This window comes from Lissotriton helveticus, chromosome 5_1 (assembly GCF_964261635.1).
Source record: "Lissotriton helveticus chromosome 5_1, aLisHel1.1, whole genome shotgun sequence".
NCBI lineage: Eukaryota > Metazoa > Chordata > Amphibia > Caudata > Salamandridae > Lissotriton > Lissotriton helveticus.
This window is the reverse complement of record NC_136065.1, coordinates 288255448-288274412: the sequence shown is the minus strand read 5'-3', so window position 1 is coordinate 288274412 and position 18965 is coordinate 288255448. Positions and strand designations below refer to the sequence as shown.

At 47.7% G+C, this 18965-nt stretch overlaps 1 protein-coding gene across 2 annotated transcripts in view; it reads right to left on the bottom strand.

The window, feature by feature from the left end:
* The window catches only part of MTOR (mechanistic target of rapamycin kinase), an 865133-nt gene that overhangs the window by 198056 nt on the left and 648112 nt on the right, over nt 1–18965 (bottom strand). For both annotated transcript variants that reach the window (XM_078642233.1, XM_078642234.1), the window contains 2 exons: nt 5220–5337; nt 2870–3085 (listed from right to left, as the gene is read on the bottom strand). In XM_078642233.1, coding sequence (XP_078498359.1) covers nt 2870–3085; nt 5220–5337 — 334 coding nt within the window. The remainder of the gene's footprint in view (nt 1–2869; nt 3086–5219; nt 5338–18965) is intronic.

Below are 18965 nucleotides of genomic sequence, written 5' to 3'. Positions count from 1 at the left end.
CAATGCCCAGCCCCACAGCACAGCTACATCAACCAGTCCACTGATTCAAGCGACGTGGCAGCTGTCTTCCGAGCAAGCCTCGCAGTTACTAATAGTGCCGTCCTAGCCCTCCACGGCTGCGCTAGTCAGAAAGAGGTAAAAGGGCCCCAGGAACCCCAGGAACCGTCATCTGTGGGGCCCTTCTGGGTCTCTCGGCTCTGGAGATCGTCCATTAGGTCAGGAACCACCACTCCAGCTCTGGGTAGTTAGGAAGCAGACATAGGCTGCACCACATGCATCTGTAGTGCCGGTTTTGTCTCTAGGGGCCAGATGTAGGTAGCCAAATAACGGTCGGTAACGGCCGATTCTGGCCGTTACCGACCGGTATTTGGCTTTTGAGATGTAGGTGGGTCGTTATTTACAGAATCGGTATATTTACCGATTCGGTAAATTTACCACTTCGGTATTTTACTGAATCGGTAAATATACCGATTCTGTAAATCCATATGTAGCTGACACTCCTAAGAGTGCCACAGGCCCTTAAAAATCGGTATTTTACCACCCAATTCTATTGGGTGGTAAAATACTGAATTCAGGTGTGCATGCACACCTGTGCAATGTGACACACAGACATGCCCTTAGGGCATGTATGTGTGCCACATGTCCCACAAGCCTGTACTTGGGGTGCTAGAGGGTGTCAAAGTGACACCCCCTGAACCCTTGCAAGATTCGGTATTTACCGATTCTGTACATACCGAATCTGTATTTCCCATTGATTCCTATGGGCTTCAAGGCCCATAGGAATCAATGTAAATACCGATTCGGTATTTACAGAATCGGTAAATACCTAATCTTACCGATTCGGTAATTAGGAAATAAGGATTACCTACATATGCCTCCTTCCTATTTACCTACTCTTACATACCGATTCGGTATGATTCGGTATTTAGGAGTCGGTAAATAGGAATTACCTACATCTGGCCCCAGGTGAGGTAATCGGGGACCAAGGCTCAGTCTCTCAGGCAGTCCCGAGCCCCAGTGCTATCTTGGGCTCCATACTTGGCATTCCAGCACTACTTCTTACAGAGAGGAGAAGACATATTCTCCATGGCATGCCACTGGCACATGTCCCTCAACTCCTGGGGTAGATAAATAAGCTTTTTCTTGGGGCCAACAACAGGATTAAGGAGAATTCACAGGGGCTGGGAGAAAAGAGCTCTTTCAATGCTTCCGCCATGTTGGCTTCACAAATCACACCCCATTTGCACTGAAGTTTTAAGAAGTACTAGAACACATCTTATAGACATAGCTGTCCAAAGCTCTGGCAGGTTACTATGTTTACAAGCTTACTACACCATCCAGGATCCTTTTGGTGCACCAGCTATCTACTTTAGATATAGATCTCTTGTGTGCCAAGTGGTCGGATTGTTCCTGGGGCTTTCTTCAAGAGGAGCCATTCCAGAACATTTTTCTTTTAGGTATTTTCCTATAAGAAAACTTTAGTGCTCGATTACTTACAATCATATCAATTTCTCAAATAGTTTCAGACACATAAAATCATTGCAATTTCCCAGAAAACAGTGAGTTAAAATGCATAAAATTACCCCATAAATCTGGATTGTGTTTGGATAGAGGTAATTATGATTATCCAGTAGGCAGAAATCATCCTCATCAAGTTGACATTTTCACCTTTCTACATCTGGGCAGGATTAGGGACTTCTCTCTGAGGAGCCTCTGGCCTTTTCTGCTGCTGATTATCTGCCCACTCAGGCATCCAATTGCGAGGCCGCCTTCATTTTCTTGGTTCTGGTACAATGAACACCAATGCCTTTGGGCAGTTTATCCTCTTCATGACAACTCTACCTTTTTTTGGGGCCAGAAAGCCAAGAAGTAAAAGCCACACAGTGAAGCTGGGAGCATTACTGGTCCGAGTGATGCAACCGCCCATACTCCTCTGAGGATGAGGAGAGGGAAATAATATAGACAGAGTAATGGACTGCCCCACTTGGGAACGGGAACACCGCCTCTGTAAAAGGAGGCGTGAATGCAAAAAAAGTGAACAGCGAGTGGACAGAAGTAAACCGCTGCGGACTCACCTGGCATGCCAAGGTGATAGAGACAAGAAACCACATCTTCAACGTTCAGAGCCTGCGAGATAAACTGTGCATGGGCTTAAATGAGCCACTATAAACAATTTGGGACCAAATTCAAGTGCCATCAAGACATGATGAATGGCGAAGGTGGGAACAAGAAAGTCTGTCTCATCAGAAAATGCCTCACAACTGGTCATTTAAACAAGGTTTGTGCTTTGAGCAAAACAAAACACTTTGCAACCAACGAACTGGATAGTAGAATCAGGCATAGCAAATTTATAATAAATGCAAACTAATGCTTTAAAATAATTCTACTGATCTCTACTAACAAACCAGACCCTATAGCTTGCAGAATTCACTACAGGTAAATATTGAATATCCTATCATTAGGTTCTACTACTCACAAACAAACAGAACCTCTTAACCCTAGATCCCATAACTAAAACAAAACTAGACTCCACAATCCCTAGACCCTACTATTCAAAAACTCTGAACTTGACAACCTTAAACATGAGACTCCGAAGACCTGATTCTCTTAAGCCTAGACCCCTCTACCTGCCAACACAGAACTTACTGCCAATATTGTAGTACTTAAAACCCAAAAGATAACACCATGAACAACACTGCTCACAAATCCTGAACGTATCGGGCCTAAATCCAACACCTTACAGACTAATAGTCTAGATCACACTGCTGCACAGACATCGCTTCTTGAGTGGCAACTCTTCCTGTGCCCTGCAGCGCAGGTGGGTATGAACCCACATCCTGTGTCATAGCGAAATTTGATAAAGACGCACCTCGGACACCTTCTTTTGCAGTGGGGATGGCACTGGGCTCCCCTCGATGCTTTCATTCTCGCTCTCACTGTTGCTGCCATCAGTGTTGGCACTGGTGGCACTGGTGATGCTGGTGCCACTGGCGTGCCTCAGCTTTTTCTTCTCATCTCTGCCCTGGTTCTGGTGCTTGTAGTGGAGCACAGCCTCGAAGTTCATCACAGCCCAGGCATGCCATGCCTACATCAAGTGCACAGGAGAAAAATGAGGGCAGAGCATATATATACAACAAAGCACACAAGTAAATAAAATACTGATGAATCTAGTTACCAGCGCACACGCATAGTAAGCGATGGGAGTAGACCAACAAAAACACAGGACACGAAGATGATACTGGAGAAATTTGCACCAATGCACAACAGGCAATGAGAGTAGATCAGGAGGACATGCACAGTAGCCATAGAGAGAGGAAAAAAATACACAGCAAAGGACAGGACTAGGAACATGTGAAAGTCACATTGTGGTGGCATTAGAAAGAGGCTCAAGAGAGAACAGGCAACAGTGATTCTAGGGAGAAAACGTGGCAATCAGGGCTTACAGGTTTTCGCTTGATCCTACTACCTGTACATCTCACCACCCCCAGTGCAATGAAAGGTCATTATGAGCAATGTATGATGTAAGCATACACAGAAACATACTGGAAGACAGACGCATGATGCTGGGATACACAGACATAGGATGTCAGCAAACCAGACATGCAACGCTGGCTTTTACACACACATACAGGTGCACCAACACTTGACGCAGGGATACAGATTAAACACAAAGAAGTGCACCAATGCATGATGAAAAAACACATACAAGCACTGTCAGTCAAACGTTACTTGCAGGAACAACACGTGTGAATTTTGCATTCCTGAGATGGAAGGAGCCTGTCCCGTTTCTACACATTACTGCAGTAAGAGGCCCATGCTCTCTGTGGATGTATAGGGGGAGATCTACTCTTCCTATAAAGACAGTAAAAGGTTCAGAAGTAACTGGTGTGTATGGGGCTGATGTAGACTTTACAATTTGTGTTGTACATGGTCTGTGTTGTGAACACATTACTGTGGCGAGGTGTCTCCTTTGATCCAGGCTCACACTGTCCCACCGAATGCAAACTCATGTCGAAGCGAGATACCCATTTGCAAACACCCATCGGTGGCTTATTAAGGATATGAAGTGCTCTATAAATTGACATTACAGTGCAACACAACATCATCAGTGCAGTCATGTGTGTAAATTCTGCTGGGACGTGCTGGGCCTCCAATGACTCTTGACATTACTGACAGCAGTGAGGTGGCCAGAATCTCTTTGGATATACATGGCTCATGCAGGGTCTAACCTTTACTTTAGAGCAATGTCCAGAATATCATGATAAACGCAGGGCCTTTGCTGGCTCCACACATTCCTGCAGTGAGATGAGAGGATGCTCAGGGGTTGTATGGGGTCATTGCGGGGTCTATTGAACACATGACTGCAGTGAGGTGCCCAGACTCTTCTTGTGATGACTCCAGTGAGTGACTTCTGAAATCTATGGGGCCTTTGCAGGGTCTATATAAAATGTGACTTCAGTGACATTCCTGTAAGCCCCCCGAATGTACTGTGTCTGCGCTGGCTTTATGCTACACGTATCTGCAATGAGTTGTCCAGAGTATTGCGGCAAATGTGTGTCCTGTACCGACCCTAGCGATACAAAAGGGGATGATGGACGGAGCGTTTGAGCAAATCAAACACTCACCCCCAGTCAACTGATCTGGGTTTAATTCATCACCATTCTTTAGCCCACTCAGCCACCCCATTTTAGACATGGCTATATGCAAATCAGTCTGACCCTGTGCCTCATGGGAACAGTCCAGCCCGAACTACCGACCCTACACATGACAGCAGTGAGACTCTTGAACACTCCTAGGATAGAAGTCCTTGGATGCACAGGAACTTTGCGGGGTCTGTTTAACATAGGACTGCAGTAGAAAACAGACTTCTAGGAATGATGGGGTGTACATGTACTCTACATGTGAATGAGGTGAGACACCTGGATGGTCTTGGAATGTAAACGGTGCCTGTACCTGGCGCGTTACTATACTGAGGTGCCCAGATTCTTCTGGACAGACTCCACGCATGACAGCAGCCAGACTCCACGCATGACAGCAGTCAGACTCCACGCATGACAGCAGTCAGACTCCACGCATGACAGCAGTCAGACTCCACGCATGACAGCAGTCAGACTCCACGCATGACAGCAGTCAGACTCCACACATGACAGCAGTCAGACTCCACACATGACAGCAGTCAGACTCCGGGGCGCTCCCGGATGAACGAGCGCACAGAGTACCTTGTACCAGCTGCGGTCGTGCTCGGTGCAGGCGTTGTAGCACTGCAGCACCTTGGGGATGGTGCTCTCGTTGATGCCCTGCAGGTTCAGCTGCCACTCACCCAGCTTCAGGAAACACCTGGAATGACAGAGGAGGAGGGATTAATGGCACGAAGCACAGGGGACTTTAACCAGGCCAGGGGTACCACTGCCACAGTAGGTAAGTATGCAGCCTGTGAAGACATGGGGTAGCACTGGGGAAAATAAGTTTCCTCTCTACTCCTGGATACGGGGCCGGCCTTTGCTCAATAAGCGCACTAGGCGTAAACAAAGTTGGTGCCCCTTCTAATTCTCCCCCCTTAACTTGTCCCCTCGCCCACAGTTACACTTCTGCCCTTCCTAACCGTCGTATATAATGATATTACACAACTTAGAAATTCTGCTTTTGTGCTATACTTTGAGTAGGAATGAGAAAGGCCTGCTCTGATGTCTGATGCTCCTGTCCCCGTTATGTCTGCATAGCGCCAGGACACCCTCCTGAGCATAACTGTGTGCTTCATAAATATTATTCATTCATTAATTCATCAGTAAAACATTAATTGATGCTATTCTAGTTGTAACCACTACCTTTGTCAGAAGACCACCACCAGTGTATGTTGTAGAGCGTCGAGCGAGTCTGCGGGACAAATAGGGCAAGGCTGAGAGTTATGGAAGGTCTGCTCTGCCCCCTTCACTGCTCCTGACCCTGTCTCCCCCCCTTGCTACTGCAGATGATCCGAGTGGGGGGGCCCTTGTGTTCACAGGTCAGTCAGGTCCTGAGTGATTACCTTAGCAGCGACCAGGCTATGAAAACAACCCCACCTCCCACCCACCCCTTCCTAGCACAAGAAGTGAGAGGGGAAAAAACGAACTGAAGGGGAACATTTATGGAAACAAAAATAAAAGGCGCTGACAGCCTGCAATAAAAGAGATAAAAGCGGGCAGCTAGGTCAAGCTCATTGTGGGCCCCCCAAACGCAGGCGCCCTGTGCCCTGCTCGCCCGAGGCAAGCCCTGTTAAAATAACGTGCCTTTTCTCTCCACTGAGAAGGTGGAATGTGGATATTGAGATGAAGATGTTGGCAGCCCCCGCCCCCCGGGAGTGGGCCTGTGCTGTGTTACCGGGGGCAAACGAGGCGTGCTAACATCATCAGCGGCTGATGGCGCGAGCAGGGCTCATAAACAGCGCGCGGGTTGGAAGGCGGCACTTTCCACGCACCCGCGCGCCGGCCGCCTCTGGCCCAGGGCCGAGAGCGGGGACGGATTTTCAATCTCTCCTGGCCTCACTATGAAACAGGAAATTATGAAAGGCTCAGGGCCTCGGGCGGGATGGAGGGTAAGATAGCAGGGGCATGGAATGGTAGAATGAAGAGAGGGGTTATTAACAGATTACACAGATGCTGCTCTAAGAAATGGAACAAGTAAGGTTGAATACGAAGGATATTATGATGTCCAATTGCAAAATGCAAACCCACTTCTATTAAGTAATTTCCTATCCAGATCATGAGTAGAACGCATATTGAAATCTCATGGGGTTACTAGCATTAGGATCGAAGGCTGTTCACAGTCTAGATGCAGGATGATTTTATAAGCCACTTGTAAGCATTTCTGTACGCTATTACAATTGTGCAGGTGCAGAATTCAGTATCTAGTTGTTAATTCATCCGATCCCTTTTAGGCTCCTCACCTTTTAAATTCTCCCACGGTGCCAGACTGAGTAAGAAAGATCTTTCCACATAGCTCCTGCATGTATATAGGTGTCATTGCACTCCGCAGTGGCTTGTCCTACTGCTGGAAGTGATGGCGTGGAACCATATATGCGCCACCCCTGAACACCAACGTCATTTAACAAAAAAGCTTTCTGCACCCAATAAGGAGTAGTATCACCAAGATAAACAAGCATTAAAATGCAATAGGTCTCGCAGCATTAAAGTTATTGGCATTGTGTATGACAATGCGTTGCATAACATTTTTAGCAAACTTTGAATTGGTGAGCAGTGAGTGTGTGTGCAAGAGTATGCTGTTGCTCACATCTGTTATTATTCACACAGCTCTGATGATGCACCTCACGCACGGGGCTGACGCAGGTATTATTCACACAGCTCTGATGATGCACCTCAGGCACGGGGCTGACGCAGTTATTATTCACACAGCTCTTATGATGCACCTCACGCACGGGGCTGACGCAGTTATTATTTACACAGCTCTGATGATGCACCTCACGCACGGGGCTGACGCAGTTATTATTCACACAGCTCTGATGATGCACCTCAGGCACGGGCTCACAGCTGTTATTATTCACACAGCTCTGATTATGCACCTCACGCATGGGTGTTGACGCAGTTAGTATTCACACAGCTCTGATGATGCACCTCAGGCACGGGCTCACAGCTGTTATTATTCACACAGCTCTGATGATGCACCTCAGCACGGGGCTCACAGCTGTTATTATTCACACAGCTCTGATGATGTACCTCAGGCACGGGGCTGACAGTTATTATTCACACAGCTCTGATGATGCACCTCAGGCACGGGGCTCACAGCTGTTATTATTCACACAGCTCTGATGATGCACCTCACGCACGGGCTCACAGCTGTTATTATTCACACAGCTCTGATGATGCACCTCAAGCACGGGCTCACTGCTGTTATTATTCACACAGCTCTGATAATGCACCTCAGGCATGGGTCCACAGTTGTCAAATTTGAAGGTAAATGCACTACAGTGTAGAATTTGGAGGTCTCAATCGAGGAATCGTCCCCACCGTAAAAGCTATGAAGACATAGAACTTCAAAATGCAGTTGTTAAAATGAGTTAAAACATTAGAACGCGGTTCGATGGAGGAAATTTCTAAATGAGGAAAGGTGTTGAATAATTCAGAAAAACAGAAAAAAAGTAGAATACTTTTTAACCGGAACTTCAAGTTCCTTACTGGTAAATGCTTCAGAAAATAATTCACTTTAATTTAATGTATTTTATCAAATTTAATTTATGTGGACAAAGAATTGCGTTAGTACGATGCAGATGGCCAAGCCACCTACCGTCATCCGTTTCCACTGGTCTCTGGTCATCTACAACCTACTTTTTGACTACAAACCATAGAAGATTTACCCCCAGCTGCCACCCACTCACTGCCCCTTCCTTCATTCCCCGATCAATGTTAACTACACAACAAGCACGGCACCATTCAACCACCTGACCCAACTCCCCTAACCTGTATCTCTGACATCAACATACCTGCCATCTCACACCGCGACACACACCTGGTTACATTAACCACCATATCTTGAGCCTGCAGGGGCCACCTGTCAAATACTTACAGGATCGCTCCGCAAGTACAGCTTCATGTCCGGGGTCCGTAGCTAATTTTAAACGGACGTTATTGGTCCATAATTTTTAACACTTCCGGGTCCCATAATAACCAATACTACGGCTGAACATATACTGGGCGTCATCTACGAGTGGAAAGTACTGGTAACGTGTTAGTTGATCTACGATTGGAGTATTGGGAGGCACCCCAGCCAATCCTAGCGCGCTATAAAAAATTCCAAAAGTGTTGATTGGTTGTGGAGGCCGCATGTGCCTCTGACCGAGCCAACCTCTTACAGTCAGTAGGTGCCGCCCATCTTTGAGAACAAGTCTAAGAGAAGGCTTTAGTTGCGTCTGCTTCACCTCAAGTAAGATAGACCCTGTTTATTGTTAGGTTATTACCGACTGCTGTACTGGATGGGAAAGATGAGGGATGGCGGAAGGGGTCAGAAGACCGGGGGTTTTACCGTCTGCTGTACTGGATAGGAAGGATGAGGGATGGTGGAAGCGGTCAGAAGAGCGGGGAAGGGAAGCAGAGCCCCAGGTGACCAGTGTGAACAGGGATACGACGCTATCATGGGCACGATTGGGGAGGAGGAGATGTGGCGTACCCGTTGAATTGTCGACGGGATACGACGCTATCATGGGCACGATTGGGGAGATGTGGCGTACCCGTTGAGCTGCCGACAGTAAAAATTTGCGCGCGTGTGTGTATGTGTGCGGCGGGGGGGAGGGGGTGTCTCTGTATGTGTGCGTGCGTGTATGTGCGCTCGTGTGTGTGTCTCTGTGTGTGCGCATGCGTGCAGGGGGAGGTGTGGCTGCGTGTGTGTTGGAGCTTCCCAGTAGACAGGAGATGGCCACAGAGCGCGCGGCCTGCTCCGATCGCCTTTTGGGAGATGCGCATGGCCAGGTCCTGTCTCCTGGAAAGCTGAGTCAGTGACAATAGGTCTCTGGCGAGACCGCGCTTTCGCGCGGTTAACGCCACGAGACCTAAAAAACCATGACAGTGTGAATTATCTAACATGAAACCTTATTAACACCTAGAAGTCCACTCCACAGAACAGGGAAGAAGACAGGCGGTGAGGAACCTGCTGCCAGATAGAGTATCCACCAGAAAGAGTGATACAGAAGGTAAGCAACTTGTTCTTATGCAGGATACTTCTAAGCACAGATGTCTCCTCTTTTGAATAGAGATCAAAGCAGTACCATCCAAACGGTGGAGACACTGAGGAGTGGACTTCACATCGGGAAATCGTGCAGAACCGAGAGGGCAAAACGCCCTCCTCTGCGTACCTATGAATCATGGCAGTGATGCCTGATCTGCCAAACACAGAAAAGACCAGAGAGCTCGCAAATAATCTTTAAAAGTGTCCACTACATCCAATGGTCATCGCAACAGGCCACAAACTTAGTGCAACAAATAACTTCATGGATAGACGGTGCAGAGCCAATATGACAGAGATAACCACTGTGAGTAGGTGAAAGCCACTCAACTGGTTTTACTCAATCACCATGCATGGAGGTGTGGCTTGTGGATATTCAGATGAAGAACTCTGTTCTGCAGTTGGCAAAGTAGATGTTCCCGCAAAGGGAGACATAGTGGAGGGCAAATGCTCAGGTACCACACTCTTCAAACCCAGTTTGGGGCTATCAGAATATTCTGAGCCCATATCTCCAGACCTTCTTCAGAACTCAGGGAAGTAGTGGCAAAGGTGGGAACACATATAGGAGATCAGAGTCCTATGGAAGGCAGAACATGTCTCCTACTGAGTCCTGAGTTGGAACATCTCCTTCAACCAACACTGAAAGTCCTGTGCCACATCATCTGACACACGTATGTTGTCCTTGAGGCACTTTCAGTGCTAAGCCCTTTGAAGGTAGACGCTCCACTGGAGAGCCCACGTGTCAATGGGCATGAGACACCAACTGGATATATGATCTATTATTGAATTTTAGCATTAAATAATATATCTCAGTAATTCACTGGTAAAAATGTATCCTGCCCCTCACTGTCTGCAACTGACTTTCTAAGGGGGAATGAAAGTGGTTTGGTAGTGGTATGGGAAAAGGACGAGCAGGACTGGCTATGTTGCTACGGCCCTGCCATCTACTGGCACCAAACCCTTGGAGCCCTGATAGGAGCTGGATGGGTGGGAATGGCTGTCTTTAGCTATAAGTCAGGCACTGGAGGTATCCCCTAAATGGCTGGAACTGCTTGTGAAATTGGCAGGTGGAAGATAGCAGGTCCAAGGAGTGAACTATAGCATGGCTATCTCTGAACGACTATGAAACCGAATATGCCTTGTGCCTGGGGCCATCAAAGGGCATGTCCATGAGGGATGTCTGCATGTCCCTAGAAAAACATGTGGCACACAAACATAAGTGCCCATAGCACTGCCAACGCAGTTTGTGGTGTCTAGACCAACTCAAAGGATGTATTTGGCAGCAACAAGTCCATAAGGGATCGTCTGGGCAAAAGTGTTTAAAATCTCACTGGGGACATCTGGCAAGACCCTGCTCGCCATATTCCAGAGGATGGTGTATCTGCCTAGCAGACAGACCAGATTCAAAGAGCATGAGGGTAAGCTGGCTTGGAAAAATACTCTCTTATTAAGTGCATCAATGTATTTAGATTCACTATAAGGTGGAGTAGTAGAGATGCGTTTGTGTTTACATTGCTGCTGATGCCTGCACACAAAACTTTCGGTGAGGGATGAGGAGTCAAAAAATCTGAATCACTATGTGCAGATTTTCCTTTATTTTATTCAAAAGACAAGCACTGGGCTGGACAATACATTAATTATGTCTGTTGGTTGAGTTTTGAGTTCTGAGCTTTTGTTCCCCACACTGTCGCCTTGGGAATCATTTGACTGCTCACCCTCGCTACCCTAAGAGGAGTTTCTTGACCACTTTGCAGAGTCACAGTAAGAGAGACCCAAGGAAATTGGTGGCAAACGTCCTCAAACACCAAGGTTGTGACCTTTTTGCCAGTGCCTGCACTATGGTCCCTTCAGAGACTCTGGACAGGGTCTGACAGTCACACGGTTACTGAATCTATAGCTTGTAACCATCTCTCTTAGTTAACTTGAACTACTAGACCTTGTTGCCCCAACAAAGTTAAGACACAAATATGAGCCTCTGATTTTTCCGCAAAGTAATAGTACTCGAGAACTCAGCGGCAAAAATGGTAAATGGCTATGTCATTGCAAGTACTGTCTTTCTTGTTATTTTCTGAAATTGTGGCACAGCTACATTCCAGCTCTATAAATATAAGGCCCATTCACGAGTTCATGCAAGGTGAGACCTTTTAGGAACAGCTCAATATTGTGGTAGATTATCTGCTAACAGTTTTCTCTTCTTATTCTGATTCCTCAAACATGTCTTTGATTTCGCCTTGCTATTATTTACACTTTCCATGGTGGGAGCTAGCCTCTTAGCTCCACAACCTCCTTCCAATCCAATAGGGGAGTATATTTTCTATTTTCACTCTTTGGCTTCAAAAACAAATTCCACTGACTCTTGGCCACACTATTAAAGTTTAATATTTTGGATCACTGCTCTTAGCTCAGTATTCTGGCAAATGAGACCGGTTTCCTGCAAGTCTCTGCCCTCAAGCCATGTTGGTGCTCTTTTTTTGGGGCTTAATGAGCATATACAGTACAATTATAGACTTAAGTGTGTATATGTAGGAAGCTGGCTCTTTATATACTGGACCAAAAAGATGGGCACTGTTTAAAGAGTCCAGGCAAACCCCAAATGGTTTATAGAGGGACAAATTATGTCCCAAATGCTTTCTTTTGTTGTAGTGTGGGCAAGTTAGGTGTATCAGAGGGTAGTGATAAGCATTTGTTGACACACAGAGGCAATCCATAAGACACACTCAAGAATACATCCGAGACCAATTTAGAAAAATAAGTCCTATTTTTATATACATTTCGATACCAAGAACTTCGTTATCAAGTACGTTTTTTTTGTCAAACTTATTTTTATTAGAGATTTTGGCAGAGTACAACATAATACAGTACCATCAATTTTTTCACACAGATATTGTTAAAAATTGGATACAGAAATTGAAAGCGTGATGCGGCATGCAAATCTCTGGAGACATACCCCAGCTCAAACAGATTGAAATGAACGATTAAAGGTAACAGCTTCTCAGATAATAGGCACAGAGGTCCCTGCATAGAGTGGTACGTAAGTTTAAAGAAGTCCCATCAAACAGTGTGGCATCTGTATCTTAGAACTTTCTGCTTTGAGGGAATTATATAGAAGGTACCAAAGCGGAGTTAGAATGGCTCCCAACCATGGAGCACTAAACCCAACAGTAAATAACCAACCCTGCCCCCCCCCTCCCATTACATGGTGGCGACCAAAAAAAAAAAGAAGAAAAAGTATACGTTATAGACTGCTTGACAGATTGCAGCTCACAACTGGAAAAGGTGGAGTGCCCTAATGGAGGAAGGACAGAAGGCGGATGGGAGACCTCGGGAGAGGAATGTGACCAGAGGTCCCCATTTGAATTCAAAGTTTGTAAAATCATCCCTAAAGATTTCTGACATTCGCTCCAGACTAAGGAGCTTCTATAATCTGGAGTGCTAGAGGGAAATTGCTGGGGCTTCCCTCAGTTTCCATGCCGCTGCTAGCGTAATCTTCGCTGCCCCTATACACCGCCACATGGTCTTTTTGTCCGCTCGTGTCTGTTGTTCTAAGGAAGGATCCCGGAACCCCAACAGAACCTCAGCCATAGTGGGGATAGGATAACCAAGCATGTCTTTAATGAGCAGGGATTTCTTCCCAGAAGGGCTTTATGTGTGGGCAGTCCCACCAGATATGCTGGAAATCTCCCAGAAGTACACACCCCCCCTCCAACACCTATCAGAGGACTCAGGGAAGATGCGACGAAGTTTGGAAGGATGAAGGTACCAGTCCATCATAGTCTTGAGGTGCGCTTCCCTGAGTTCGACAGAGTGGTTGAACTTCGTAATGTCAGACCATAGATGAGACCATTCCTCATCCGCAATATCCCGCTGAAGCACACCTTCCCACATTGACATGTAACGTGGGCGAGGAGCGAGTGTGGTGTAAGGAGACATTTATATATAAAGGAGATCGTGCCCTTCATGGAGTTTGCCTTAGTAAGAAAGGATTAGAATTTTGTCAGACGGAGTGTAGCCGCCTCCCGGACTTGTGGTGTGAGGGCCCAATGTAATAGCTGAGTGTGGTGATAGCTCTCTGAGTTCTGTAAATAATATTCCCTTTTACAGGCATCAAAAGTAAGGGGGTCATAATTATGAAAGAGGTGTGCGAGGGCCAGGCATCCCTACTCCCGCCAGGCATCAAATGGCCCTGACTGTAGTCCCGGAGGGAATGCAGGATTAAAATGCTAAGGTGTAAAGGGGGAGGGAAAAGAGGTCCATCTCTCATCGCCTGACACAGAGTCCCAGACCTTAAGTGTTGTGTGGGTGGGAGTGCTAATATAGGTGTTCTTAGGCCTATCGCACTTGGGGCGCCACACTAAGTCCCATATGGTTCGACCGGTCACACTCCGATCCATGTGCAGCCAATGTTCATCGGACTCATATTTTGTCCATTCAGTAAGCACTCGCAATTGGGCAGCCTTATAATACAAATGAATATCTAGGAATCCGACTCCCCCCTCTTCTCTGGAACGGCAAAGTATCGTAAAAGAGAAGCGTGCCCGTCTCCCCTGCCATATAAATTTCAAGATCATAGCCTAAACTTGTTGGAAGAAGTCTCTCTCCATTTCGATAGGTAAGGCCTAAAATAGGTAAAAGAATTTAGGAAGGAGAGTCATTTTTATAGCATGGATACGACCCAACCACGACAAGAAGAGGGGTTTCCATTTGTGGAGCTCTGCTTGGATACGTCCCAGTATAGGAGGGAAATTGGCAGCGTAGAGACCTCCCACTTTGGGCGTGATCTGGATGCCCAGGTACTGAATGGAAGAAGTGGTCCACTGGAGGGGCGTGAGGGGCCGAAGGACCTGCATCTCCGCTGGAGAGAGTGTGAGATTAAGGATAAAATATTTACCTAAGTTTACTTTGAAGCCTGCTACTGTTTCGAATTTAGCCAGCTCTGCTTGTAAAGGTAGGAGCGATGTCGCCGAGTCCGTAATGGATAACAAAACATCGTCAGCAAATAGGGAAATTTTATGTTGTTCCCCCGTGAAAGGAATCCCCTGTATTGTAGAGTTTGCTCTGATCGCCACAGCTAGGGGTTCAATACTAAGGGCAAAAAGCAGAGGGGAGAGTACACGTGATCGAGGTAGAAGATAGTTGGCCTGAATCATAGTGAGGAACCTGGGGGCAAAACCAAACGCCGACAAGGTATGGAACAGGAACTCCCAGTTCACCCTGTTGAAAGCCTTCTCCGCATCCAACCCCACCAGGACCGCGGGGATCCGGAATCTATGGGCCTTCTCGACAAGGTGGACAATTCGGCGTGTGTTGTCGTGAGTTTGGCGCCCTTTGATGAAACCGGATTGATCCGGGTGTATAAGGTCGGGCATGAGGTCATTTAACCGCTTAGCTGGGATGGAAGAATATAGTTTCGTGTCGAGGTTGAGGAGTGCGATCGGCCTGTAAGAGGTGCAAGCCTCAGGGTCTTTCCCTGGTTTGGGAATAACAGTAATTACTGCTTCCGATAGTGAACTAGAAGTGGAACCCTCCTTCGCCATCTTGTTGAAGAGTCGCGTAAGATGAGGGATGATATATGGGGCAAAGTTCTTATAAAACAGAGCTGCAAACCCATCAGGGCCAGGAGTTTTATGTAGCTTGAGTGCCTTAATTGCCATGTTAATGTCATGGCCTCCCTTAGTTTAGTACAGGAGTCCTTGTCTCGGGCAAGAGCAGATGGAAGTACCACCTGGGAGAGGTAGAGTTTTTGACCCTCCAGAACAGGGAGATCGCTAGGAGGCTGTGATCAGAGATGGAGAGGGGAAATATTTTGGCTTCTTGGAGGTCGCCCAGAAGTGAGTGGCTGATAAAAATGTAATACAATCGTGAATAAGTTTGGTGCACATGAGAATAAAATGTAAAGTCACGGGAGGATGGGTATAGGGTGCGCCAAGAATCGAGAAGGCCCATATCGTGGAGGCGTTGTTGCGTGGCTGCTGTGAAGGAACCAGTGCAAGAGCGTTGCGAATGGGTGGTGTCTAAGTCTTTACACCAAACTAAATTAAAGTCTCCCATGAGAATCCGTTGCCGTTCCGCAAAATACAGTAGTTTCCCCAGAAAAGTGCATAGGAAAGTCGTCTGTCCTTTGTTGGGGGCATATACTGCTACGAAGGTACGGAGTTTCCCCCGCAGCTGACCCTTGACCATCACCCAGCGCCCATCCCTATCCTGTTGCACATCTAGGGGGTGGCATTTAGTGGCGGAGTGGAACAACAGTGCAACCCCCCTGTGTTTCGTTAAGGCGGAAGACCTGTAGATCAATGGGTACTGTTTGTTTCGAAGCTGTGTGTCCTCGGACCTAGCGAGGTGAGTTTCTTGGAGAGCTACTACATCGAGGTGATGATCGGTGATATATTTCCAGATCCTCTGGCGTTTCTGAGGGGAGTTAAGCCATTTGACATTCCAAGTACCTATGGTAAGTGTCATTATGTTAGTGGAGGAAGATAACAGTGAAATAGGAGCCGCATCAGGTCCATCAGGCCCTCTGCAGGTACAAGACCCAGCGGATTCGTCATACCTCCCTCAGTGGAGTGAAAAGGAGTTGCGCAACTCAATAGTCGGGATGTACTGAACATTAAAAAGCAGCCATCATGATGTTCCCAGCCCCTCCCCCCTCCCTAACAAAAGGTAACATCCTTTCCCACCATTTGCACTGTCCAAATAGTCTTACATGCTCGAGTATACATTTGTTAAAAAGCCGCCACCATAACCCTCCCAACCCCCCCTCAACCCCTGAACAAAAGTGAACAAACATAACTAAATAAACAATACAAAACATTACTATCAGTCCCAGCACGGAGTTAAAGAGACCCCGCAGGAACCAGCGGGGGGGGGGGGGACCCACAGGACCGAGGGCCCGTCCACGCCCACCCCAGTGCGAAAGCTATGTCCAAAGCACATCTGTGCGGCAAATTGGAAAGCCCCGAGAGGTCATTCCGTCCATAAGGCTACATCAAAATAGGTGCAGCGTAAAAGACTGTGCATGTATGAAGAAATTCTGAACTTATCCTATGAGGTCCGCAACATACCTTAAGCCTATACTAGACTCTATCATCAGTGATAGCCCACTGCTAGGAAATAGGAAGTAACATTGGCCTTACACATGAAGTCCTTGGAGTTCATAGTCTCTTCCGGTGCAAGCCCATGACCAAAGCAAAGCCAGGTTCTAGCGCGTGCCTCTAACTGTTACCAAAGACAACAAGCAGCTTGGTCGTTACAAAGAAGTTCGTGAAAACGTCCTACTCAGGTCAGATCCCTAGTGATCATTGCCGCCCTCTGCGTGATCCAGCGCTCCATGCTGACGCCGTTGTAGAACCTCAAGAAGATTCTCCATTCTTATCTTGTAGAGAAGTGTCCTCGTCAGAGGGGAGTCCCAGCACATCTATACCTTCCTGCAAATCAGTGATATGACACCGTTTATTCTGGTATTAAAAGGACCGCCCAAATGGATAAGTCCATCTATACTTAATTTTGCCATCTCGCAATGTAGTGGTGACTGGCCTCAGCAGTTGTCATCGTGCGAGCGTGTATGGCGACACATCCTGGAAGATGGTGCAGGAGTGGCCCTGAAATGATACAGAGTCTTTCGACCTCACCGCCTGCATAACCGCTTCTTTGACTTTAAAGGAATTATACTTTGCTAGGACATCCCGTGGCCTTTTCTTCTCTCCATGTTCTAGTGTTCCCACTCGGTGGGACCTGTCCAACTTTATTTTAAGAGTCTGTGGGGCTAGGACCTCCGATAACAGACCTACTAGGAAGGCCTCCAAGTTCGGTCCCTCTGCGCCCTCCTCCAGGTCCCTTATGCGTAGGTTCTCCCTCCGTGCCCTGTTCTCGAGGTCCTCCGCCTTGAGTTGCGCTTGCAGTAGCTGGTCTTTGAGCAAGCGGACATCTTCTCAGAGCTCAGTAGACAGTTGAGCCTGCTCCTGATGTTGTTTTTCGAGGTCTATGATTCTCGTGCCCACGAAGTCAACATCTTGTTGAAGGGAGGCCAAGCGATCTGTCAGGTCCGACCGCAACTGATCTATAGAGGAATTGATATCCTATCTAATATCATTACGGAGTTCAGATTTGAAGTCTTTGAACATAGTCAAGAGGTCAGTCTTTGTGAGGGCCACTGTTGATGCACTTGCATCACCCCGAAGGGTTGAACGTTCGTCTGCAGCGGAGAAAAAATTTGAGAGACTATTCGATGGCTTGCCCGTTGATTTCTTAGGCGGCATAGGGCTGAAACCCTCAGAGCAGAGTGGATAATTCAGGAGTAGCGTGAGCAATATGGCGTCTGCAGGGCGTCATGGGGAAGCTGCAGCACTCGTCCAAACGCTGGGGGATAATCACTCTCCGAAGCCGGGATAGGGTTCTCCACCCGGTTCGAGTACCCCTATCATCTAGATGTAAGAGAAGAGAACCTCTGCTACAAGAAGTCCCACAAACCGACGGGGTCTGGCGCACAGAGGGAGCCCAGCAGAGCTGCTTACCTGTCTAAAGTGCCCTCAGGTGAGGATGGATCCAAGAGGGGCAGCGCAGGTCCCTCTTGCAACTGCCGGCCGTTCGTTGAGTAGGCTCACCCCTAGTGAATGAATCAGGGACCAGAGGGCACTGCTGCTGGTAGATGTGGTAGCGATGGAGCAGAGACGTCTTCAATAAGCTCCTGGGCGGGTAACAGGGCATGCAGGGATAGCCTATGCGAGCAGTGTTTCAAATGAGCCCATCGACATGGAGACAGCCAGTTGCGTCAGGGTAATGAGCAAGGAAGACCAATTTCACCGCCCTCCGGGGAAATGCGGCTGCCATCTTAGAGTCAGGCAGGGGTGGAAGTTGCAGCGCTCGGTCGCTTCGTGGACAGCGCTTCTGCCCTCATTAAAGCCCCATGCCAGACACTACCTGGGTGATTGCGATCTTCCTCATGGGGGCTTCTTCTTTCGCGCGTCGCCGAGCAATCGGAAAGGGTTCTCTCTATCGTGGACGCCGTGCCGCCATTTTGCACGGTGCCCAATCCTTCCCCGCGGCGGCAGAGACAATCCGGATACCTCCAACGCTGCTCAGGGCATAAAACCAGCGTCCGTGGGTGCCTCATATCTTCCCACGTTGATGTCCTCGTTTGCTGCGCTGCTAAGTGTCTATAGCCGCTTTTTACAGCACTGAAGGCGCGCGCGGGCCGGGAGCCGAGAAGGATTAGGTCTGGTCGGCCATCTTGCCTGGCCACGCCCCCAAGTAAGTTTTTT